The sequence below is a fragment of the Myxocyprinus asiaticus genome, chromosome 18 (assembly GCF_019703515.2).
Source record: "Myxocyprinus asiaticus isolate MX2 ecotype Aquarium Trade chromosome 18, UBuf_Myxa_2, whole genome shotgun sequence".
Classification (NCBI taxonomy): Eukaryota; Metazoa; Chordata; class Actinopteri; order Cypriniformes; family Catostomidae; genus Myxocyprinus; species Myxocyprinus asiaticus.
The window spans coordinates 33,750,629-33,777,288 of NC_059361.1; the positions used below are offsets into that span (position 1 = coordinate 33,750,629).

At 38.5% G+C, this 26,660-nt stretch overlaps 1 protein-coding gene and 1 long non-coding RNA gene across 3 annotated transcripts; both read left to right on the top strand.

The window, feature by feature from the left end:
* The first annotated feature begins 3,062 nt into the window (after window positions 1-3,062).
* On the top strand, window positions 3,063-15,156 carry LOC127455758 (gastrula zinc finger protein XlCGF57.1-like). The gene is made up of 2 exons (XM_051723874.1): window positions 3,063-3,228; window positions 7,641-15,156. The coding sequence occupies exons 1-2, from the start codon at window positions 3,144-3,146 to the stop codon at window positions 9,125-9,127; spliced, it is 1,572 nt and encodes a 523-aa protein (XP_051579834.1). The 5' UTR covers window positions 3,063-3,143; the 3' UTR covers window positions 9,128-15,156.
* An 896-nt stretch (window positions 15,157-16,052) lies between these two features.
* Window positions 16,053-21,118, top strand: LOC127455780 (uncharacterized). Of its 2 annotated transcripts, none has more exons than XR_007899737.1 (4): window positions 16,053-16,147; window positions 18,875-18,943; window positions 19,159-19,273; window positions 20,888-21,118. It is a non-coding gene; the product is annotated as an uncharacterized LOC127455780 (long non-coding RNA). The 2 variants fall into 2 exon arrangements; XR_007899738.1 differs by lacking the exon at window positions 16,053-16,147 and adding an exon at window positions 16,164-18,701.
* Window positions 21,119-26,660: the final 5,542 nt, after the last annotated feature.

The window sequence follows — 26,660 nt, forward strand, 5'->3', positions numbered from 1 at the left end:
AGAACCCCAGGAGGGCTTCAAAGCAACCCACTGTAGGAGACCCGCTGTAAACCAGGAGGTGGTACACAGACCACTCCATCCCCTGGTGGAGGGCCGGGAGGAGAATCTTTTGTTCCTTTTTTCTTTGATTTCGCCGCTTGCCCAGAAGGCACCGGCACTTTCATTTTCAAAAAAAGAGCGGTTTCCTTAGTCTCTGGGTCACACACTCGGTCTCTACAGTCACGTCAGCCATACATCGAACATTCGTAGCAGGGGCACTGCGGACGCGAGACCTCCGCCTTCGCACACCCAGCTGCGACACTCACATATCCACAATCTGGTGTATGCGATGCACCACGAGGACACCCAGCCTCCTCTCCTGTTGCAGACCAATCCTATGGTGAGTACGCGGAGTGAGGTAAGTGCTCTAACATCTCTCTCACCACAGCCACGGGTTCGGAACGTGAGGCCTCTCGACGTGGCAGTTCCTGCGATGCCCTGCTGCGAGGCCCCATCCACAGGTATGCCAAGCACGATTGTCCCCTTTGTGCCCCTTGCATGGAGTCTGGAGGCATGGTTAGAGCTCTCCAACCCATCGCACTGGCTCGTCAGGACGATCTGACTCGGCTATGCGATTCAGATCGCAAGGTGTCCGCCCATGTTCAATGGCGTTCATTTTACCTCGGTAGCAGGCAAGGACACCATTGTTCTGCATGTGGAAATCGCAGTCCATCTAGAGAAGGACACGATAGAGCCTGTCCCTCCAGCTGAGATGAAGAAGGGTTTTACCGCCCCTTGTGGGCCACTCACATCCCAGGTGAACTCAATCGTGCAGCGGATGCACTGTCGCGACAGGTGCCGCTCAGAGGAGAGTGGAGACTCCACCCCCAGGTGGTCCAGCTGATTTGGAGTCGATTTTGCGAAGTGCAAGTAGACCTGTTTGCTTCCCAGGAATCCTCCCACTGCCCGCTATGGTACTCCCTGACCGAGGTCCCGCTCAGCACGGTGCATTGGCACACAGCTGGCCCCGGGGCCTGCATAAATATGCCTTTCACCCAGTGAGCCTGCTTGCACAGACTCTGTACAAAGTCAGGGAGAATGAAGAACAAGTTGTGTTGGTGGCACCATACTGGCCCACCCAGACTTGGTTCTCGGAGCTCACACTCCTCACGACATCCCCTCCCTGGCACATTCCCCTGAGGAAGGACCTCCTTTCTCAGGGACGGGGCATGATTTGGCACCCACGCCCAGACCTCTTGAACCTCCATGTCTGACCCCTGGATGGGATGTGGTAGACCTATGTGGGCTACCACCGGCGGTGGTAGACACTATCACTCAGGCCAAAGCTCCCTCCACAAGGCAGCTGTATGCCTTGAAGTGGCGTCTGTTCACGAATTTGTGTTCTTCCCAAGGTGAAGACTCACAAAGATGCACAGTCAGGTTGGTGCTTTCCTTCCTGCAGGAGAGGTTGGAGGGGCAGCTGTCCCCCTCCACCTTAAAGGTGTATGTGGCCGCCATAATGGCACACCACGATGCGGTAGACGTAAGTCCTTGGGGAAGCACGACCTGATCGTCAGGTTCCTTAGAGGCACCAGGAGGTTGAATCCTCCTAGGCCACACCTCATTCCCTCGTGGGTCCTCTCTTTTGTCTTGCTGGGCCTACAGAGAGCCCCGTTTGAGCCTCTGGAGTCAGTCGAGCTAAAGCCTTCTCATTGATGACGGCCCTCCTGACTGCGCTCACTTCCATCAAGAGGGTTGGAGACCTGCAGGCATTCTCTGTCGGTGATATGTGCCTAGAGTTCGGTCCGGCATACTCTCACGTAATCCTGAGACCCTGGCCCGGCTATGTGCCCAAGGTTCCCACTACCCCTTTTAGGGATCAAATGGTGAACTTGCAAGTGCTGCCCTGGGAGGAGGCAGACCCAGCCTTGTCGTTTCTGTGTCCGGTATGTGCCTTACATGTTTACTTTGACCGCACAGGGAGCTTTAGACGCTCTGAGCCGCTCTTTGTCTGTTTTGGGGGACAGCAGAAGGGGAAGATAAACAAAACGAGTTTTCGCTTGAACCCCCCATGTCGTGAGGGGTCTGCGTGAACTATTGCTCTCGTGCCCTATCATGAATGCGCACAGGAAATCAACGGTTGTTCAACTGCCTCAACTGGTTTCACTAAATAATACATTAGATTTCAGTTTGTTTCTCGCCAAACCTTATCGTATGCTTTCATAACAATCATGAGTCTCATGGAATAATTTATTTGACTTCTAAATTATACTTTTGTGTCCTTTTGATGCTTGAAGATTTGGTCACCATAAACTGCCATTGTATGACATCACTGGGCACAACATTTGTTGCAATTTCTCCCTTTGTGTTAAGAAAAGAAAGAAAGTCATATAGAGTTACAACAACACAGGGGTGAGTAAACAATGACTGAATTTTCATCTTTGGGTGAACTATCCCTTTAATAAGTGTTGCTAGATTCTAGCTAGAAGAAATGGTGATGTTACACAGTGGTAAAAACTCGACTCTCCCAAACTTTTGGGAGTGTGTTGGAATCATCTGATTTGAAATGATTGTATATTTATATTAAATAAATTAAAAAGTAACAAAACAAATAATGTGTTGTTGTACAGCTTTCAATTTAGAACAGGGTGAATCGCCAAATCACTCCTTTATGTTTTATTAGCATTTTCCATTCTGTACAAGCTTTTTCGGAATTGGGGTTGTATATTTAATAATATGTGTAGGCCTTTGATATTTTGATAATGTTCTTTTCTAGGTTTGTCTAATTATGGATTAGTGCCTCTGCAGATATCTGCGGTCTCTGAGGTGAGTGTTGTTGTCAAACCCAAAATGTTCTAATTTTTAATTTGTGTCACAATGCAGCAAAAATAGAATATTATAGTTTAAAAAGAGTTTAAAGGGAGGAATTATGTCATTTTGCTGCGATTTTATTGAGGGAGGAAATGAACGACAATCACATGAAGCGTTGAATGACGTAATAGAAACGAAGGACGAAAAGCAAACCGTGATCCAATCAAGAGCGCTGCTTGGTAATGCGTATGACGTCACGCGAACATGGTGGCACTCGGGGAGGATAAACAAGAGCGCCAATCAAGGAGATAAAGCGCTTTCATGATAACCCCAGGTGTAACATTATTGACAAGATGGAGTTTATTAAGGAGGAGAGTGAAGACATGAGTTATGGAGAAGTATGCAACATGAAATATGAAGATACATCAGAACAAAGAGGTTGGTATATATTCTTGATTCTTTATTATTCACTACTTATGATAAGGTTGCCAACTGTCACGTATTTGACCGCAATGTCTCGTACGGTACGGTTATTTCTCCGCATTTTAGCGGCGAAACGGTCCAGGGGGTAAAGTTATAATAGCTATAAGAGAAATAACCTCGTCGCCCACATCAGACCCAAATAGCAAAATTATTTTGGCCTGAATCTGGCTGCATTCCGCCTGGTAGTTTGGCCCACATATCGAATAGAATTACGGTCCAAAATTGGCCCAAAAGCCACTTACCGAATGTAAGCCGTAAACACCCCAGAAAGAGGCCAAAACTCAGCCGCACTTAAGGGCGTTTTCACACCTAGTTCGTTTGAGCACTCCAAGCGGTATAACGTGATATGTGAACAACCCAAGTGGTCTCAGGTCCCCCTAAAAAGACCTAAAAGCGGTTCGTTTGTGGGTCCTTTTGTGGTTCTATTGATTTGTGCGATGTGAAAGCGAAGAGGTATGAGTCCGCTTTGCATTTTATGACATAAGTACCTTGAGGCTTGCCATACATAGCTGCATTACATACTTCATATAACAGTCACAATTTACTGTCCACATATGGGAATTTTAAGCGAATATAGATATACCATGATTACCATGTTTTTGAGCACCTAAAATGAATGGACCGGCCGCATTCAGAGCAGCGCGTTAAGATGAACCGCTTTAAAGTGCTCTGATGGGCGTACTGTCTACGGAGGTTTGAACCAAAAATGCAAGCGAGGATTTTTATAGTACACAATGTAAATGACATGCAGGAGGAGACGCTTCCTTGCTACATTACTCTCGAGATGTTAGATAAAGAAACATATTTTCAAATGCACATAGAGTTACAGATGTTTTCTTTCATGCGAAATAAGGGCTTATAGGTTTTATCTGAGAGCCTTGACGTGCGAGAGTGAAGAATTTAGTACAGAAATACAGTATACATTATTACTATTGCATAATGTAATATAATTGGTGGTGTTGTCTGGGTTTCAGAAATGATATAACATAAAATATTACTTTTTATGTCATTCTATCCCTGTGCAATAATTTGTAATGAAAAATGCAATATTTTTTAAAGCCTTTAAAGTAATCATATAGCCCCATTTTATTATATGATTGCAAGTTAAATATCAATAAATGACTACTTAAGGTGTAGGCCTATCTGTCATAAGCATACATACACCTTAAGAAGTATGACAATTTGTACGATAATTGCTTATTATAATTGCAATTATTTATGAAAAATTATTGTCAGCCAAATTTCATAATCGTGACAGCCCTAGCTGCAATGATGTCTGAGTTCTTAAGGAGCTGTGGTGTGAACAACAAGGAGTCTGAGACCACAATAATGTGAAGAGGACCAAAATAGAAACTGGGTCCTCTTTTAAGTCCACTTGTGAAAACCAAAAGCACTGAGGTCATTTGCGGCTGGTTCCCTTTCTGGTTCACTTTAACCAAACTGGGTTTGGTTAACTTAAAACGTACTATACGTGAAACCACCCTCATTCTGTCCCCCAATCATGCAGCCTTAGGGCGTTTTCACACCTGGCTCGTTTGGAGCGTTTGTTTCGGAACCTTCCGCATTTTCTCCGTTGGTTTGGTTAGATTAGGCATATATGAACACGGCAATCGCACTCAGATCCAATTGCAAACGAACTCTGGAGCGCAGTGGCGGTTCTAGCTTGTATGGTGCCCTGTGCGAAACCCGCTTCAACACGCCCCCAAAGTTGTTGCCGGGGGAGGATTGCATAAAAGTTGTTGATGGTGGGGGGGGTTGTATGGTGCCTTGGGCGAAACCCACTTCAACACGCCCTCAAAGTTGTTGACCAGGGGGCGGGGTCTGTGTGGGTGCCTCGTACCGCCCTCCCACAAGATGCCGCCCTGGGCAGCTGCACATGTCGCACATGCCTAAATCCGCTACTGCTGGTGCGGTTCGCTTGTGGTGAGAATGCAAACCAACCCAACGGACCAACGAACCAAACAATATTCCTATAAAAACCATGAACATAACTGAGGGATCTTTGGAGAAGACATCTGCAGATCAGCACTTCTCTGTAATTCAACATCAAAACGTGGATATAGCCTTTTGGCTACTATATTAGATATAATTGAACGTTTTAAATAAGAGCTGTTTTATAATTCCTGAGGTAATATTAGTATGATTGTTTCTCTCTTTTGGATAGCAGCAGAACACGGGTAGGACGGCGTTAGCAACTTTTTGACAAATACATTATTTTACACAGCTTTGCTGTTTGTGTGTGTGTTTGTGCAAGAGAGAGAGAGATCTGTGAGAACAGGCCCTTTTCAAAGGAGAAATAATGCAAAAGCAACTAATGATGGATAAAAAGAACCATGACGGAAACTTTACAACTCATTCATCCAAGTGGCTGATCATTTGTATTTGGAGCATTTTTCTCTAACATTTTTCTCTTTGGAGTATTTTCTCTAACCGGCAACGCTCAAAAATTCTCAAACATTGGTAATGGTTGACACATTATTTACAGGTGTATCATTTTAACCGGTATATCAATGGATGAGCTTAATCCTGGAACAGCGAACAAACATAGTGACCAATAAGGGGACAGCTTGCTCACATGTGACTTTTATTGACAGTTTTGGTCCGTTTTGAAATGTTGCCTTGTGAAAGCGAACCAAACCAAGAAAAAAATGCAACATTGTAACAATTTAGTCCCCGTTTCGGAACAAAGCAAATGGTCTACAGATCTGAAAATGCCCTTAATTGGACCACAACTGTGCCAGAAACACCAGACATCAGCCAGAAAACAGCCAAACAATTTTTGGCTGCCGCACGAGAATTCGACCACAACTTAAACTACATCCCCAGAAAGCAGCCATTATTGAACCACAGTTATGCCAAAATCCTCAGATGTCAGCCAGATAACAGCTTGAATATGTTATGTCATATTTTTATATTTTATTAAATATGTTGCAAAAAAGCAAAGGTGTAGAATTTTTTTTTTATTCGGGTAGGATTTGGCGCAAAATCACTGGCTTATGACATACATCCTTGTGTCATTACGTCATGTCCTTAAACTTAGGAAAGACGATCCGGCTGTCTTGTTCGCATGTAAACAATAGATGGTGGTAATGCACTCTTTTAGTTTGTGAGTCGCTGTTAAAAAGAAGAAAGAAACTATGTTCAGTTAAGTCACACTCACACAGATCAGGACAGCATCACAGAAATCTGGATGGATGTTTATCTGTTATCCATTTGGCGAAGTTGTTTACCGGCTATAATGCTTGGATATGTTGTCTGGTAGGGTTGTTGAAGCTAATATTGCTTGTCATGCTTGTATGAATCAAACATTACTTGTGTGTTAACTGAGCGTGATGTATCTACGTTGTCCGGTGAAGTTACATGTTTACTAATATTTATGACTTCTGAAATTGACTTCTTGAAAATTGTTATATTGCATATTTAAGCATATTATTTTCATGTTTAATAAAGTATATTTTATTCCCATCATTATTGAATCCTTATGTTTTTAGTTTACTGTGATATTGTGTACATTGCATAGACATACTATTGTAGTATTATGGTTCACTTGCATTATCAACTGAGGCTGTACAATATAATATAACAATAATAAAGCCTTCCATTGAAAATGTATCAGAGTAAAATCTCTTAAATTGATAAGTGTAGTACAATACAAACATTAATAGTAGATAAAACACTTGAATAATCCTATAAAAATATACTGGTATTTATTGAGATTGAGTCCCCTAATCTCTATGTAAAAGCACTTTGAGTGTAGTGTCAGAAAAGAGCTATAAGTGTAAAATTAACTCATTCAAAATATGTGGATATGAGTGTTCTTTATCTTCAACAAAGCAAGTAATATTTCAGTTTTAAATGTTTAATTGTATAACATAATATCAACATGAAAATAGCATGTTATGACTCCGGCTCTGAATATCTCCAAGTCATGATCACACACAGGCGATGTCAAGGTGAACTAAAATCATGAGATTCAACTGCCAGAAGAGCAGTGCCGAAACACGACTCGAATCAAGTATGCTTACGCAGATTGTTTGCAAATTTAAGTTTCAACCACAGACGTTGCTAGAGAGCACAAAGTTACGTAGTGCAGCTTTAAGCATACACATTAAGCTACTTACAGTATTTATTACTTAAATTAAGAAAAATTAAATAATAAACGAATACAGCCAAATATATAAAAATTGACTTTGAAATATATATTTAAATGATCATAAACCTGAATTGCAAGTGTCAAGCAGATTTGTTGGCAGTTACATGAGCAAGACGTGTTTTGAACTGATAAAAGATAGTTTAAAATGTTTTATTTTCATTTCATATTTGTCCCTCTTGAAATGAATTTTGACAATTTGATCTTTTTATTTTAGACCTAATGGAACTGAAAGAGGAAAGTGAAGAACTGAATGAAGTGGAGGAGGAACATCAGTTTCAGAAACCTCATCATTTCACAACTGAAGAGAATTGTTTTAGCTGCTCACAGTCTGAAAATAATTTCATACAAAAAACAAAAGGAGCAAAAAATTATTTGACCTGCTCTCAATGTGGAAAGAGTTACAGCAAGAAAGCAAATCTTAAAACTCACATGAGAATTCACACTGGAGAGAAGCCTTTTACATGCGAGCGGTGTGGGACGAGTTTCAAATTTAAAAGTGGACTTGACCAACACATGAGACATCACACTGGAGAGGAGCCTTACACATGCTCACAGTGTGGGAAGAGCTTCAAATGGAAAAGTGGTCTTGATGCACATATGAGAATTCACACTGGAGAGAAGCCTTTCATTTGTCTTCAGTGTGAGAAAAGTTTCTCATTTCAAGTAGACTTTAATAGGCACATGAAAATTCACGCTGCAGTGAACCCTTTCACTTGCCCTCAGTGTGGAAAAAGATTTACATTGAAAGCAACTTTTGCTGGTCACTTAAGGATTCACACTGGAGAGAAGCCTTTTCCATGTTATCGGTGTGGGACGAGTTTCAGGCGTAAAAGCGAACTTAACTTGCACATGAGAACTCACACTGTAGAGAAGCCTTATGTGTGCCATCAGTGTGGAAAGAGTTTCGTAACTAAATATCAACTTAATTCTCACATTAGAATTCACTCTGGAGAGAAGCCTTTTACATGCCTCCAGTGCGGGAAGAGTTTTGGATATAAAGAAACCTTTAATATGCACATGAAAATTCACACAGGAGAGAACCTTTTCACATGCCTCCAGTGTGGGAAGAGTTTCGCACGTAAAAGCAACTTTAACACTCACATAAGAATTCACACTGGAGAGAAGCCTTTTACATGTCTCCAGTGTGGGATGAGTTTCAGAAATAAAAACAGCCTTGATAAGCACATTAAAATTCACACTGTAGAGAAACATTTCATGTGCCATCAGTGTGGGAAGAGCTTCAGACAGGCAAAACATATCAAAACTCATCTTTGCTCTCACGTTGAAGTAAGGTCAATTACAAGTGATCAGTGTAGTACAAATTTTACTTTTGCATCAGCTGAAAAAATGCACATGAGAATTTGTGAAAATGAGAAGCCATGCTTGTGTTCTCTTGAAGAAAAGTGTTTTAAAGAGCAGCAGAAAGAACATATTGCTATGAGGGCTCATGTCTGCTTAGATTGTGGAAAGGTGTTTTCTAGAAAAACTAATTTGGAACGGCACCAAAGAATCCATACTGGTGAAAGACCATACAAGTGTCTAATATGTGGAAAGAGTTTCACTTGTTCAGGACAACTGAAAGTACACAAGAGAGTGCATACTGGAGAGAAGCCATACAGCTGCACTTCATGTGGGAAAAGATTTACCTATTTTAAGTCTGTAAAGAGTCATAGAACAAAGTGTTGCCCAGAACTGAAGTGAGCAAACTGCATGTAATTTCCAATGTAAATTATATGTCATTGTAGCAAGGTTAAGGTTGGGAAAGGAGGCGGCGGGAACCGGATGAAGCATCAAAGTAATGTTTTAATAAACTTAAACACAAAAACACACAAACATAAACACATACAGGGCAGCTGCCTGTAGCTCTCTCTCTCTCTCAGACTGCCTCATCTTGTTGCACTTATCCCTCTCCTCGGCTGATTACGCCTTCCTCCTTTTCACACTCCACCCTCTTTTGCCTCAGGCCGGAGAACCCCCCGCATGACGTACATCCGCCCTTCTGGCACCGCCTATTGGCAGGCCTTCCCCGCCTTCTGCAACCTTGGAGGGAGACAAGGGGAGAGAAAAACAAAACAACAAAAAGAGGAGAGGGAAAGTCCAATGCAGCGATATTGTGAGAGAGAGAGAGGAGAGAGAGGAAAAACGTACTCGCCGGTTCCCTGACACGCCGTCACCTGGTCCTCGATCACTCCTCCATCCTCTGGCGGACAACAGCCACTCCTCCCCGGGCGGACCGGAGCAAGTCCTCCAACCCCTGGCAGACGGAGCGCCCCTCCACATTTCAGCGGCCGGTAGGGAACTCCTCTGCCCCTGGCAGTGGCTCTACCGCTCCAGGTGGTCGGCAGTGAGCCCCTCCTCCCCTCGCAGACGGCAGCCGTTCTTCCGACCCCGCCATGTATTGCTGGCCAGTAGGGAACTCCACCGCCTCTGGCAGCGACCCCACCGCTCCAGGTGGCCGGCAGTGAGCCCCTCCTCCCCTCGTGGACGGCAGCTGTTCCTCCGCGTCCAGGCAGTCAGTAGCAACTGCTCCGTCCCCCGGCGGATAGCCGCGGCTGCTCCTTTGGGGTGGATGGTAGTGGCGAGGACTCTACGATGGCGCATCCCTCCTCCTTCCCGGGCTTCGGCACCAATGTAACAGGGTTCAGTGAAAAGGAGGAGGCGGGAACCAGACGAAGCATCAAAGTAATGTTTTTAATAAACTTAAACACAAAGACACACAAACATAAACGCATACAGGGCAGCTGCCTGTAGCTCTCTCTCTTTTGAAATGCTACATCTCGTTGCACTTATCCCACTCCTCGGCTGATTAGCCCGATCGGGACCCGGGCGTGTGTAGTCACAGCCTGGCCCCGCCCTCCTCCTTGTCACAGACATTGATATGAAATTTAGAATAAAACAAAAGATAAAATAATAGATGAAAGTGAAAGTCTTTCTAGTATTTAGTATTTTAACTGTATCGAATGTAACCTTACATAAATATACACTGCCTAGCCAAAAAAAAATTGCATACTCTAATATTTTGTTGGACAAAATATGAATATTGCTCCCTGAACCACTCTTTCACAATTTGAGCTCAATGAATCTTGGCTTTGTCATCCTGGAATATGCCCATGCCGTCAGGGAAGGAAAAATCAATTGACTGGTCATTCAGTACATTCAGGTAGTCAGCTAACTTCATTTTATTGCCACATAACATTGCTTAGCCTAGACCTGACCAATTTAAGCAACCCCAGATCATAACACTGCCTCCAGTGGCTTGTACAGTGGGCACTATACATGATGGGTGCATCGCTTCATGAGCTTCTTACCCTGATGCGCCCATCGCTTTGGAATAGGGTAAATCTGGACCACATGACCTTTTTCCATTGCTCCACAGTACAATCTTTATGCTCTCTAGCAAACTGAAGTCGTTTTTTCTGATTAGCCTCACTAACAAGTGGCTTTCTTGTGACCAAACAGCTGTTTAATCCCAATCCTGTAAGTTATCATCGCATTGTGCATGTGGAAATGCTTTTACTTTCACTATTAAACAGCTGTGAGTTCTGTTGATTTTTTTACAATGTGACTTCAAGCGTTTTAGTGATCTCCGATCATGATCATTCAAGATTTTTTTCCAACCACATTTTTTCCACAAAGCTGACGGTTCACCACTATCCTTCCAGGTTTTAATAATGCCTTAATAATGCCTTAAGTTCTTAACCCAATTCCAGTGATTTCAGCAATCTCCTTAGTTCTTTTCTTTGCTTGATGCAGGCCAATAAATTGCCCCTTCTGAAACACAGTAACATCTTTTCCATGAACACAGGATGCGTCTTCTACATGCTGCATCAGTTAGGGTTAAAAGAATTGCTGCCAGCTGAAACATTTTAATCACTGCAATAATGATCCAATCATAGGCTCTTAAGTATCTGCTTATTTAAATCAAAATTGTGTTTTTTTTTTTTTTTTTTGGCCAGGCAGTGCACAACCATTTGTTAACATTTACATGAGGAAGGATGGGTTAGTAATAGTTCACCCAAAAATGTACATCATTTACTCATTTGCTGTCTTCTGTTGAAAGCAGAACGATATTAGACAGAATGTTAGGGATTGACAGCCTCGGTCACCATTCATGAATTATGGAGAGATGGAGAAAAAAAAAAAAGATTAAATGAAAGTGAATGGTGACTGAGACTGTCAGTTCCTATCATTCTGCCTAACATCTGTGTTCCTTAAAAGAAGGTAATATGGGTTTGACACGAGTGAGTAAATAATAACATAATTTAAATTTTTGGGTGAACTACCCCTTAATTATTTTAGATGCTTACATTGTACTCTTGGATAAGATCATCCTCCTTTTCACCCAGGTAATAAGAGGGAGTTTTACTTAAAGGTGCACTCAGTAACTTTTGTCTTTGTGTCATCTTGGACATACACTGACTCCTAGCGGTTTGGATGCAGCATCTTTTAAAATCAATAATTTTCAGTTTCAGATGTCATTGTAAAAATGTAGTATTCACAGTCAGCCATGATTACTTTAATCAATGAGTAAAAGTGTCAAATAACAGGACGGTTACTGAGATTAAGAGAGTAGTATTCGGCTGGTCATGTGATTCTAACATGGCAGCCCCCATGTGTGGACCCTCTCCATGTAGAATAAAACAGCTTTTATAAGGTTACTGATATGACTGGAGTCTTCATTTTAATGTAAGTGATCATGATTTCCTATATATATATTGCAAAATTAAAATTCATGTCTTTAGAAGTTAAACTTTTTAATGAGGACAAAATTACTAAGTGTACCTTTAACGTTCACCCTAAGAAAGAGCCATGGGGAAATTATTGTCTTCAAAATTCTTATTAATAGACATTTCCATAACTATATTCAAACTTTTTTTATGTTGATGTATTTTTAATTTTTTTACTAGAATATATAAAACTTTACAATTCGGTTGGGATGTTTGTTTATGTTAAATGTTGCTTTAAATGTCAAATTACTATTTATTGATCTTTATACTGTATAATAAACAGCATTTAACTTTAATAGCAGGTCTTGGATGCATTTCATAAATTAGCAGGCTCCCCATGATTTTGTTTTTCATGAACAATGTTTTTCAACAGTTAACATGCTATTCTTCTTTATAATGACATTTGAATGAAACTGTTTTCATTAATTCATTTTATGCCAATTATGCCAAATCAGAAATCTTTAAATGTCAGTGCAATAAAAAAAGAGTTAATTCATAACATTTTCAGCTAATTTAATAAATTCAAAAACTTGAATAACCTTATATGCTTAAAAATGTATTAAGGCATTATTCTTCTGGGTGAATGGGAACCTCTTTTGATCTTTGCTCTTTCCTTTGCCATAGAACAGTAAAGTACCCATCTTTCCTTTTCACTACAATAACAAAAACATCAGATCTTAACAATCTTATAGAGTTATTCCCTCTTATAAAATCTCAAATATTTTCCAAACTTGAATAGAGGAGTAGGTATATTTGGGGGGGAAATACTACATGATTGTGTAGTGTGTTTGTGTGCAAAATATTCATTTTTTTTTTTTTTCTATTTATTTTTCAGCATGTCTATTTAGGAAGAAATGTAAAATATCACCATAACTGTCATCATACCACTCACAGATGCCTGTGCTACCTTTAACTTATTTTACCCTTTTACATACATATCAACATCACGGTCATGCATGATTTTGAAAAATTTGGCTTACAAGTAGTTTTGTATTTCTCATTTATTTTATGATAGTTCTTCTGTTTAACTTCTAAAGCAACATTATGGTTTTAACCTTACTTATTTAGTTACTTTTTTTACCCTAATCTTTGATGGCTGATCAGCACCCTTCTTCTGTTTGTGTGAGGCACTGAAGTTTATGGACCATCCATGCCAACAGATGATAAGGGGTGGGGCAGTAAACCTGTGGGGACATTGCTCTTTTGTTGAGGATACAGAGCTGGGGTGTGATGATCTTGTTAGGCTAAATATGAGGGACTGACAGCCTCAGTCACCATTACTTTTATTGCATCTTTTTTCTATACACTGACTAGGTCTGTCAGTCACTAACATTCTGGCTAACATCTCTCGTGTTCCACAGAAGAAAGTCATATGGATTTGGAATAATATGTGGGTGAGAAAATTACAGGAAATTTATGTTTTAAGGTCTGGGCCCTTTACCAGTTTAGTTAGAAATGCTCATCTAAATAGGGCTATAGACCAAATAGGTTTAATCTTGCAATTGACTGTGTAAGTGCACAGTCGTAATAAATAACCATGACACAGAAAGCACTCAGTCATTATTGTTAGCTTGGAAATGCTGCCTTTCATTCAACTCTGAGAGTGAAAAAGGGCGGCCAGGTAGAAGTTGGCCTACAAAGTAGGCTAAATGAAAAGTATTCACTTTTAAGCATCAATTAAATACAAATGAAATTAAATATAAAAAGCAACGAGTCAGCTTTATTACATGATGATAAAACGTATTCAGGAAACATTTGCAGAGACAGATGTGTGAAATATGGTAAATTACTCTCTTTTGATAATCTGGATGACAAATACATGACTTTGAATAGAACAGCATAACATTAGCTTGCGTATCTGAAAAAAGAGAATATGAACAGCTTACATTAGAATGTCAATTTATAATACAAATTCTGATAAAGGAAAGAGCAAGCGCTGACATAAATTTATTCTATCACTGTGATTTTTCAAACCGTTCGCACATTTTCATCTTTGGGTTTAGGGCCATTTTTCACTATGAAATGAATTGGTGTCTAAATTAATCCTGGAAAGTGACAAAACATTCTAAACTAATTAGGAAGACGTCTCTCTTAATTTTATTAGTAAAATGTATCAACTATTTGGAGTAAGGGAGAGTGGGGCACAAACTAACACGGGTCTAGTTGTAACACACATGGTTTAAATGTTTCCACACACACTGGTGAGACAAAACTTCATTTGTTTGTTTGCTGCCATATTAACACTGTGTCGAGAAAAAAAAAGTTACAATTTTGCAAAAATAACAATTCACACAAGTTAATTTTCATCTGTTTTCAGTGTTTATTTAAAATGAGGCAAATTTAGTATCATTTTCATCTCCAATCTGTTAGCTAGCATTTTAATTCTTAGCTAGCCAGCAGAAGTGACTAGCCAGGTTTAAATCCCTGTTACGCTGATGGGGCATGTTGTAAGACTGCGTTACAACCTGCCCCAATTAGAACAAACTATATGCAATTCCATGCAGTCAGACATGTCATTTACATAAGTCCCCTTTATGTGTGTGTGTGTGTGTGTGTGTGTGTTGTGTCATTAATCCATGCATTATAATGTTGTGGCTTTGTTTGTTTGTCAAGTGTCAAAGTTATTGCTATATTGTATATGACAAAGATAATAAATGGCTTTTATTGACATAATATTTTAGTTTATCTTCTATTTATTTTAATTAGATCAGATATAGGCTAGTAGTTAGGGGGGATTTTAGGCTGTCATATGGTCACGTTACAATGTAGCTATGTAGCACGTTGTAAAATTTCACTTTTTTTTTTTTTCAGGTAGATGGCGAACAAACCATACGCTATATTCATGAAACATGACCACATATTTGTACCAGACATGTGTAAAAAAATACAAAATACTTTGCATTTACACAAACTTAAGAAAACCAGTGTTAATTTGTGCGCCGCTCTCCCCTACAGTGCTGAGCTGAAATTTAAGAAATGAAAATATAATCATATTTCAGAAGACTACAAAGGACAGTTCGGACTGCTGAGAGGATTATTGGTTGCCCCCCCCCCTTCAAGAACTATACACTTCCAGATTGAGGAAAAAGGCTGGAAAAATCACTCTGGACCCCACTCACCCTGCCCATTACCTTTTTGAACTGTAGCCTTCTGGCCGACGCTTCAGAGCTCTGAGCACCAGAACCGTCAGGCACAGGAACAGTTTTTTTCCCTCAGACTATCCATCTCATGAACAGTTAAAACTGTTCCATTGAGCAATAATTATGTGCAATACACATCTTAGTCTTTCTTATATTTATCCATACCATACCTCTTCTTCAATACATTCCCTTGCATCTGTATATAACAGATTTGTATTTGTATATTGTACATACGTGTGTGTGTGTGTGTGTGTGTGTGTGTGTGTGTTTCTATACATAAACTTATTTTCTATTCACTTTTTTATTTTTATTCTATCTCTGTCTTGTTGCTGTATTGTTGTGCACTGGAAGCTTCTGTCACCAAGACAAATTCCTTGTATGTGTAAGCATACTTGGCAATAAAGCTCATTTTGATTCTGATTTATAATGATCAGTTATGTTTTAAAATAAAATACCCGACCCGCCATTGATTTTTACAGTGTAGCATTTTATATATTTAATAGGCCTATTATTTAGTGTTTGTTTGTTTTTCATCTATTACCCGAGATTTGATCTAGGGTAGACCGAATTGTAACGGAGCAGGCTATAGTTGTAACACTGTGAATGTTTCCCTTCTCATCCAAGTTTGAACTGTCATTATCAGTGTGAACATTCACATTAGCATCCTCTCTTTGTGTGGGAAATTTGATGGATGTAGTCCACGCATTAACGCGAAATTAGTATTATTATTAGTCATTTTTGTGAGAAGTCTAGACGCAGTCTGAACGGTGGGGCGGAGCGACAGTTCTTGACGTATGTTCTATTTCCATTCAGTCTGGGCGGGTTGCGCTGGACACAAGGAGCCAAAGATGGCGGTGAGTATTTTTATGTATTTATTCAATAATAGATGATTTGTGTGAAAATTGTATTCTCTTCTGTGAATATTTACGCCTTCAGCAATCTTCGATGGTGCTGCAGGGAGTCTAATGATTGTCTTAATTGACGATAATTAGTCAAGTCAAAATGACCTTCAACCGAGAACTGAAGAATTGATCCGCGGGGGAACACAAATAAAAGCCTGCATAATGTAGTACTTTTAAAGAAATGCATATATAAAATTAAGAATGGAAATTACACAATGGTTAACATCTATAGGACATGAGTAGAGCACATCTAATATAATCAGACAAAAGTGTTTTTCTTTGAGAAATTAAGGAAAATGTCACGCTTGACGGCCACAGATCGTTTAATATTTGTCAGGTGTAGAGATTTTTGACGTCAGAATGAATGCAATCGATTGGCCATTAGCCTACACACATGTTGATTTTTACTCTTTCTAAAGATTTGTTTTTCATTAGTGAAATGAGATTGTACAATTGTAATATCCCATGTCGTTTTATTGTCAGTGTGTGATTGTAAAGAGTATTTGTAAGATTATTAATATTCCTGCCTCATTACATGGTGTTTTATTAAGAATGAACAGTTAATCCTTTTTGTCTGGCATGCAGTAAGGGATACTTTACACCAGAGGGCATGTAGTCCACAAATCTGCCACCTGCATGGCATTGGCATTCCAATGGGGTCAGGCGCAACAGGCAGTGCCCGGCCACTTTTTTAGCCGTCTTGGTTTAGGATTCAGGCGTGAAAACTATATACGCAATGTATGCAATGCATAGGGGCGCCACACAAAGAGGGGCGCCAACATGACCCCCACCCCCCTGAAAGGCGAATATATGTTCAAGGGGACCATCCCCAGACTCATGGACTGTTACAGGAAGGTGCTTAGAACAGTAAAATGTATAGAAAGAACAGACCGCCATATATTCGCAAAAATAGTTATAAAATACACACAGCCACACTTTTGCAGGTATAAATATCACTGTTAGACCGAATGTTGCTATATCAATAAACATAAGTTTAAATATAATGTGCATTAAATTATTCTCTCCTGTCTTCATATTTTAGAGACTCACAATAATTCTAAAATCCTCTTTGAAACATCAATAGCAAAGGTTTAATGTTGTTTATAAACGTAAAACTTCCCCAAGAAAACTATTCAATAAATTGAATGGGAGTAATTAAATTAAATAAAACAAAGTTTTGAACCAGTTCTACAAATCAGACTTAAAAATGATACTATATACACATGATAAGCAAGTGATCCACCGTTAACAAACGATTATTAAAATACATTTTAAATCCGAGATTGATCATCGCCTCGTCCGCCGTGTTTTTTTCCTCTCCAGTCCGCTGTGATTGGTCGAGAGGATCAGTAGTGGTGACTGTTGGGTAATAGTCCGCTGTGGAGCCCACACTGATGCGGACATAGCCGAAGGGTGCATTGAGGGTGCAAAGGGGGCGCTCGAGAGCACTCCTCGGAACGCTGAAATGTCAAATGGGACACCCTACGGTCTCATGGACTTGGCGGCAATGTCAAATGAAGGCCTCGAGACTGCATCAGTCCACATCAAGTGTGCCATTCAGGACAGGGCCAATATCGCATACACCCCCGTAAATGGGTAGTTGCACCCCTATTCAGATTATTACAAATATACACATATATATTTGTGTCATTTGCAGTGTGTCACGAAGTGGGCAGTCGCTGCTAGACTCGTTTGGTGGGCTTTGTTGGCTGATTGGTGAATCGTTTCTCTTCAGGATTATGGATACTGTAGATCTTCAGAAATTCCTCTATGAAACACGCTTTTAAAAACACTAAGTTGAAATAACACAAAATGGCTTCAACAGAAGCATATACCATCGAATAACAACCTCAGAGCTCACAGTAGGTCTGTTTTTAAAGGTTTATGGAGAAAGTTAATGGGATTTTTACATCCATAACCAGACTGTTGCACTCTGTCGGTCCCCGTTAGCCCCTGCAGGTAAATGCTGGAACTACTAACTGTTATGGCAAAAAGCATGTTTCTCCATTAACAGCAATTCAAAAGTAGACATGATTTCTGACTAAATTTATTTTTCCAAGAAACATTTCAATCATTACATTGAAATTGTATTACATTACATCGTTTCCTAGTGACAGATTGTTTTTGAAGGTCTATTAACACTGTGAAATGGACAAAAGGTGCTTAGTGCACATCCATGAGTGCCATCATATTGAGATCACTTGACCAGCCAAATATTTCTTGTTGTATCTCGATAATCCCTTGTAATTGGACACTTTCACTTGAGGAATAGTTTAATCAATGCTGAAAGCAAATATTACTTGTTTACAATGAGTTATCAATAACTGAGAACACATTTTACAAGTGACGAGTTATACAAATTCACAAGTTTTAAAGAAATGTATATGAAAAATGTGTGCTTACAAAGGCTACAGAATATTTTCTTGTATGAATGTAACAGGGCCCAACCTGTTTATTTTTCTGGCAGTCACAAGCCACCCCCTGCTGATGTACACTGAAAAAATGGGTAACCTGACATTGTTGCCTCAAGATCTATTTCTACTTGATTTAACCAATAAAGAATACTTTCATTTGTGTAACTTAATTTGTCAGGTAAATTTAGTCAGATTAATTAATATTTTGACTTGAATAAAATCTGTTAATTGAGATGTCTCCTCATGAAGCACATTTTTTTTACAGTGTATGTGGTACATGCTGCTGCCAGGGTGTGCATCTGGCTGAACACTGCCATTGAAGCTGAGGGTCACTGTAAGGATATCTTGTGTTTATAAACGAGAGGAGTGTGTTACCCTCCTATTTTAATTTTCTCTCAGCTCATCTGTCTTAGTCTTCCTGGGCCTGACTGGTTGTTTTACATACTGCATTTAAAAGTTACTGTGGTGTTTTCATTGGGTGTTTATTTGACATTTTTGGGACTTGACCCCCAGAGGTCACAATGTTGACTCTTTTTCCTGATATTTCAGTTAAAACAGGAGATGTGTGATCCATCAGAAGCTCGTCTCTTGTGGAAGGTCTGCTGTTTCTATAACACACACACACAGGAAAGCAGAAATCATCATTGACTGCAGTACCCAATGTGTGAGTGCGACATTCTTTTCCAAAGCAACTTTTTTACAGTGCATTTTATACCACGGGGTAGTACACCAGGAGTGACCTGAGGTCTAGTTCCTTTAACGTCTATTTCATTGGTACACTGTAGCTCTAGGCCTGTGTGAATGTAATATCTTTTGCACTTAAATTACCATCCTGTCCTGTCAGTGGACTGGTGTGGTGACGAGGGTGCAGACATCAATCCTGTGGAGGCCTCCAAACCTTGCAGAGTGCCTGGTTTTCAGGCTAGCAAACTCTGACGCTGGGGTCCTCTATACAGCAAAAGTGTTTGTTTATGTATTCTAGATAGAGTGGGTGTGTATACCACCCACTGGGAAATAGGGTGGAGGTGTGATTTGGTTGTACACCCTCAAATTGACGCTCTTTGAGATTCTAATCTAAATTGACAGTCCTATGGCGCAACTCCCCTCAGGACAGGTCTTATGTTTTATTTTTTGTTTGGTAAATGCTGTGTACACTTGAGTCAAGTATATTTTGATTAGGGCTGTCAATTTAATGCGTGCAATTAATTATATAAAAAATAAAATAACACAAATAACACATTAAATAAAAAAAATTAAAAAAAAACATTAATCATGTCCCCGGACTATAATATAGAATATTCCTACTATTGGACCAATTAAAGCTTGAAGTACCATCTGTTTTCAGCAGGGTGCAGTAAGCGAAACTCCAGCTGTATAGGCATTGTGTAGCTGTATAGAGAACAAACTCAGGCTTGTACAAGACAGCACAAGATGAGAACGCATTCTTGTATTCAAACACAGTTGGACTTCTGAGTGCAGGAATCTCAAGAAGTGTTTTTCTAAGTTTCAAACTAGGTTTAACTTGGTACAGCGACATAAAAACCTTGTGTTTATGATGCAATGCAACCAAAGTGAGATGCTCCAGAAGTGTCCGTCTGACACAGGTTTACATTGACGCGTCCTTGAGAAGGCACTTTTTGTATTGGCTAATCCAGTGGTTTTCTCTCTCTCTCTCTCTCTCTCTCTCTCTCTCTCTCTCTCTCTCTCTCTCTCTCTCTCTCTCTCTCTCTCTCTTTTCACTAGGCTTACATTGTTCTGTTATTTTCTGTGTTAAATAGATACATACACATTTTAATTATGCCCAGAAACTTTTAAAACATCCAAAAAAGTAAAAAAACAAACAAACCAAAAAAACACTTATACTGCTGCAGGAGCAATGTTAATATATAATAGCTCATCCAAAAATTAAAATTTCTGTCATCATTTACTCACCCTTGTTCAAAATCATTATGATGTTTTTCATCTGGATACGACCATTGTGATTGTGACTATCAAGCTCCAAAAGCATCATAAAAGTGTATATTATATTTATAATTATTCAATCATTATTGATCAATTATTGTTATTTAAGGGGCTTTCTCAGCAAATATTTATATATGAGTTTAATTTGATTAATCAGTAATTAATCATGTAATTAATTCTAAATTATATAATTAATAAATTTTAATCGATTGACAGCCCTAATTTTGATACTTTGTTATCATTTATTTTCTACTGAAATTTTTTAACATTTCTAAATCAAATAAATGTTACAGTTTTGTTTGTGATTTCATTTCAGGATGCCCAATAAGAATGGACAAGAAATCAGTCTTTGCAATGAAAGTGGCTACTCTTAGTAAATGGAGGTTTACTGGAGGATAACCAGAATGACATTTTATTGTACACTATCTATTTTGTGTACTTATCTGCCTAGTATTAAATGTACATGTTTGAGAACATTTCACTTTTTTGTATGATCCCTCAGTGCTATTGCCAATCCAAATAAATTATTCTGTTAAAAAAAAAAAAATCTGTTTCATTTCATTTATTCAGTCCTTGTACTGCTCAACATTTAGTCTAGTGTTAGCAGGTTACTGGCAAATATAGTCCATATATAATCACTGTAAGGTTCATCAAAGTGTAGCATCTGATTCTGTTCATGAGTAGATGATTGAAGAACAGTTAATTGGTAAATGCTGGATACAAAGGAATCATGTTTTCATGGTCTCCACAGCTGATAAAATGCATTCAGTATTGTGATTAATAAATACTCTATTTTTTTATTTTATTTTAGTGTGTATTTAAATAGGCTCACTAATAAAGGTCATACTGAAGCCTTACTACAAAAGTGTGGACCTTGTTATTTTAGGAGGTGCATTTTTATGGGATTGTCATTCAAGATTTATAAAGAGTTCACCCCATCTAATATTGTATCTAAATATATATATATATATATATATATATATATATATATATATATAAATATCAACAGTTTTCTTTTTGTTTGTTTTTGTTTTTTTTAAGCCTGGACCATTTGTCTGAGCCTTATTTACAAGACTGTGTTCGTCTAATCACGCATAAAATAAGATTATTCAAGCTTCTACTGTCTAGAAAATCTTTAAAATGGGTGGCTGTTGGTTCATGATATTTAAAGTTTCAGAGAGTTCTCTTTTATGTCTTAAATAAAGGGACCAATAACATGAAGTTCATAGTACATAAACACATTATTGTCCCAAAAAGTGTTTGGAGACAATAGCCATACTTCAAATATATACGTATAAATGTCATTACATTACTTACTCATATCAAACCAAGTGCCATCTGCAAAACAATCATGCTAGAACTATCTTCACATTTCTTAACCAACTAATCCCAAAATGATTTTTAGTGGATGTATAAAGTCCACACAGGTGCCCCAGAGTAAGCACAGGTGTAGTTCATCAATATTCATCATATTCCTGGTTCAATACAAGTTAAGTTCAATTGACAGCATTGGTGGCATAATTTTGATTACCACAAAAAATTATTTTGATTTGTCCCTTGTTTATATATATATATATATATATATTTAAAAAAAAGCAAAAGCAAAAATCACAGTTACACTAAGGCATTTAGAATGGAAGTGAATGGGACCAGTTGTTTTAAAAGTATAGCTACAAGACGTGAACATTATATATGTTAACATCATTTAAGTGTGAAAAAATCACTATTCTATATGATTTATGTGTATAAAATCTCTTAGGCTTTGCCCGCATTGCACTGACATGGCAACAAAGTTGTAATATTTGACATAATTTTACACTGATGAGGTTAGTAAGCAATTTTATCAAACTAAAATCATATTAACATGTATAATGTGTATGCCTTGTGGCTATACTTTTAAAAACATTTGAATTGTAACGTTTATGAATTGGCCCCATTACTTTCATTGCCTCTGTAACCACAGTTTTTTTTTTCTTTTCTTTTCTTTCTTTCTTTTTTTTTAAATGAGGAATGATATTATATATTTAAATGTAAAAATATTATTTATTTTTTTGGGTGGTAATCAACATTATGCCACAAATACTGTTGATTGAGCTTAACTTGTATTGAAACCAGAAAATTCCTCTCTGTGGACATCTGTCAATCAGGAAGTTTCCAAATAGGCCAACTTTTGTCATGTTTGAATGATAAATCTATTGGTTTATAATTTCAAAATCTAATAAACTTAGTTTTGTGAAATGTTTTGCTTGAAAAGTAATCTTTTGCTCTATTTCTTTTATACCACTTGGTTTGATATTTGTCTAATATGCAATGACATTCATCAATACATTTTTAAGCATGGCTTACATGTCCAAATACTTTTTGAGGCCACTGTATATTTAATAATCTGCTTAAAGACCTAATTGAAATGTCATAATGTTTTGTCATGTCTCTTGTTATAGATTTAAGCTCTCACCTTTTTAAACTGAGAATCAATGCCGGTTAAATAAGCGCAAAGAGGTGTTGGCAGAGGCCTGTGCCTGTTTGGGCCTGTTTGTGACTACGCGAGTGAGAGAATGTGTTTCTCTTTTAATTATATTGTGAGTGCTGTTGAGCTCTGTCTGACAGAAGCTCTGATGGCTGTTGCTCACTAAGCCTGGAAACAAGGCCCTGATGGGCTGGGACTAAAGCCACTGCACTGGTGAACAAAAGGCAGGAGCTTAAGTTGGGGGGCCACAAACTGCTGACTCTCAGTGCTAGATAATGCAACATTCTGTCATATCTCCCTGTTGTCGCCTGCTCACTCTCTGTCTGTCCATCCATCACTTTTTTCTCTCTCTACCCATGTAACCCCACTCTCTCATTCACCTTTGGTCAAAATTGCCCCCCGCCCAACAAAGAAACATAGTCTCTGTACCCCGTCTTTCTGAGTCAGTGACCCTATTCTCTTCATGCTTGCTGGAACTGATTTGCTCACAGAAGCCAGGCAGAGACCCAGCCAAACACTTGACCTGTAGTATCCGCATACTGTATATGATGCATGTTCAGTGTGTGTAAGTGTCTTCCTCTGCCATGTGTGAGTGTCTGCGAGGGATTTTCCGTGCCACATGGACACCGTCTTCCAATGCAGGTGGGTTTGCTGACATTTGATGGCCATTTGTTTATTCATTCAGTTAATAGTCAATATATATGTAGCAAAATTGCAAATTAAGCACTGGGCCTTTTAAAAATTCTTGTACTGTATATGAGCATAGCAAAGGTTTAGAGGATATTTGGAGGTGTCACCATGTTGAATTGGTTGTCACCAGCATATATGCTGTGTTTTGAATGCTGGTGTCCCTATCAAGCTTCTTAAAGTATATTCTGCGTTCAATACAAGTTAAGCTCAATTGACAGCATTTGTGGCATAATGTTGACACAACAAAAAATTATTTTGACATCCCTCCTTTTCTTAAAAACAAAAAGAAGCAAAGGTTGAGGTTACAGTGAGGCGCTTACAATGGAAGTAAATGAGGCCAATTTTTGGAGGGTTTAAAAGCAGAAATGTAAGATTACAATTTTATCCTCAGTTAAAACTTGTGTATTATTTGAGCTGTAAAGTTGTTTAAATCGTTGTTTACAGCGTTAGGTCGCCATGTTGTAAAATTGGTTATAACTTTACACAGAACATGTTTGTAAGTGATTTTATCACACTAAAATCATGTTATATAAAATGTTCACGTCTTGTGGTTATACTTTTGAAATAATGATGGGCCCCATTCACTTCCATTGTAAGTGCCTCACTGTAACCACAATTTTTGCTTTTTTTAAAAAGCCTAAATGAATTTCTTTGGTTATCAACATTTGCCATGAATGCTGTTGATTAAACTTAACTTCTATTTAACCCGGAATATTCCTTTAACTAACTAAACCAGCAAGATGGTCTTGGTCAACAAGCTTCAAAAGCCTATGCTGATTAACAAGCATTTTTGCTGGTGAACAACATGGCTATGCTGGTCAACTAGTTTGAAAAGGGACAAGAAAACACAATAAAATCACTGTAAAAGTAAACAATATGACTCATGCACTATATTGCAAGTCTTCTGAAGTGAAACACTCACTTTGTGCAATGAAAAGAACGACAGCTTTTTACAGCTACATCAAAAACTTCAGATCTCCATGGTTCTTAATGCATCTCGTGACCAAACATCATGACGTCATGTCACAAGAACCAATTGACATTATTGACGTAGCCACAATATTTGATTGAAGTTATTAATGTTTTGATTTTATTTAAGAGTGAATAACTGTAACATACTGGCAGGCTGGGACAGGGACAGACGGAGACAAAGTAGCTGAAGTGTGATTTTTTGACAGTGCTAATAATCAAAGCATAAATCCAAAACAAAACAAACATAAATGACTAGACTTGACTCAGAATCAGATAAACTGGACAAGGAAACAAAGCTTCAATTAACAATATTCAGTGAGGGACTTCAGCAAACAAGAGGGCTTAAATACACTGACAAGGAATACACATGACAAAGACAACCAATGACAAGACTAAACTTATAACAAGATAACAAGAGTATTAAACAGGAACCAATAACAGAACAGAACTGATAACAAGTTAACAAAACACATGAACATGAGGGAAACAGGATATCACATGACAAGACAAGAAGTACACCGAACTTCAAACTAAAAGTCTTAAATACCCCTAGCGACCTCTAGTAGCCGCTAGGGCAAATGTGCCAGGTGTAACAACTTAAATTTTGTTCTGTTCATCACACAATGTGATCGTATTGCTTCAGAGGACTTGGAGTATAGTGAATGAGCCTTATTGCTTACATTAATGTGGTTTCATTTAGTTTTTTGTCTTTACAAGATTTATTTGCATTGCAAATAGATCTTGTAAAGACTGTAAAAATTCTCCTTTTCGTGTTCCACAGAAGAAAGTTATATGGATTTGAAGCTACATGAGGTTGAGTAAATAATGACATAATTTCCATAGACAGTGTTTTGTGTGAAGCCACCTTCTAAGGTTTCAGATTTTAAAGACACCATAAAGTCATGTGTTATTAATTAAAACAAATTCAAGTGAACCTTAGAGATAATCAAATATTTAATGACTACATAATCCTCATATGTTGAAAAAATATATTGAAAAATGAAGTTCTTTTAACTGCACTATCAAAACATTTTGAGGATCGTGGAATATCATAGGCAGCAAGAATACATCTTTGTTACCTTCAAAAATTGACTAGATGAAGGGATCTTAGTAGATAGGATGTTACGCAAACATTAAATTCGGACATGCCTTCATGCCTTCCTAACTCCATATACTGCCTCAGAAGGCAGGATTTTTGTGGCTGTAGTTTGGGACATTATTTTATTTTCACAAGGCAGTAGCATTTAAAACCATGCCTTTTTCTTTTATTATACATTTGAAGTTGAAGATGGTGCACATACTGTACAAGAGGTCATTCTTTATTGGGAATGTAAAGAAAATGTATTTGATTTTATCACTAAGACCTCTCTTGCTAATTCAAACCAATTCCTGTCTTTGTTTTTTGGTGGCTCTTCAGTTTGTCGACTATACATTTTGTAAGATGAAGGAGGTCAAGGTTAAGAAGGAAGTGTTTTATCATTGTTGACATGGCAGGCGTGTTTTCTCAAATACTGTATTAACAGTATAATGGTTTATCTGGGAAGGAAATAAGTGAGATCTATATTTGCTTATCTTGAAAAGGATTTCAGTAATCTGATAATAGTCAACAGGAACTTTAGAATCTCAATCATTGTCAAAGTCTTTATATAATGACTGCCTTAAAAGGTTAGTTGAATATGAAAATTGAAAATTCTGAAGCCTTTCAGATATTTTCATAAAGTTAGTTCAATTTTGTGACAAATATACAATTTAAGATGCATTTTGTGAAAGGGTTCTTCCTTCTGGTTTGATTTGGGAATGTCATGTGATCATGTTGCCTATCCATATCACTGTCACATGACCTCTATACCCAGCTGTCCACTCTAGATTCTTGGATATCTATTCTGCTGATAGGCGCATTAGTTAATAAACAGGACACCTCACCCTGTGCCAGGGAAGCTGTCCCACCTCATCTACGTCT

Bases quoted from the DNA above. Each gene is read 5' to 3' on its own strand.
- LOC127455758 (XM_051723874.1), top strand. From the start codon at position 3,144: ATGGAGTTTATTAAGGAGGAGAGTGAAGACATGAGTTATGGAGAAGTA. The intron at 3,229-7,640 runs GTTGGTATATAT...TTTTTATTTTAG, and splicing joins AGATACATCAGAACAAAGAG to ACCTAATGGAACTGAAAGAG.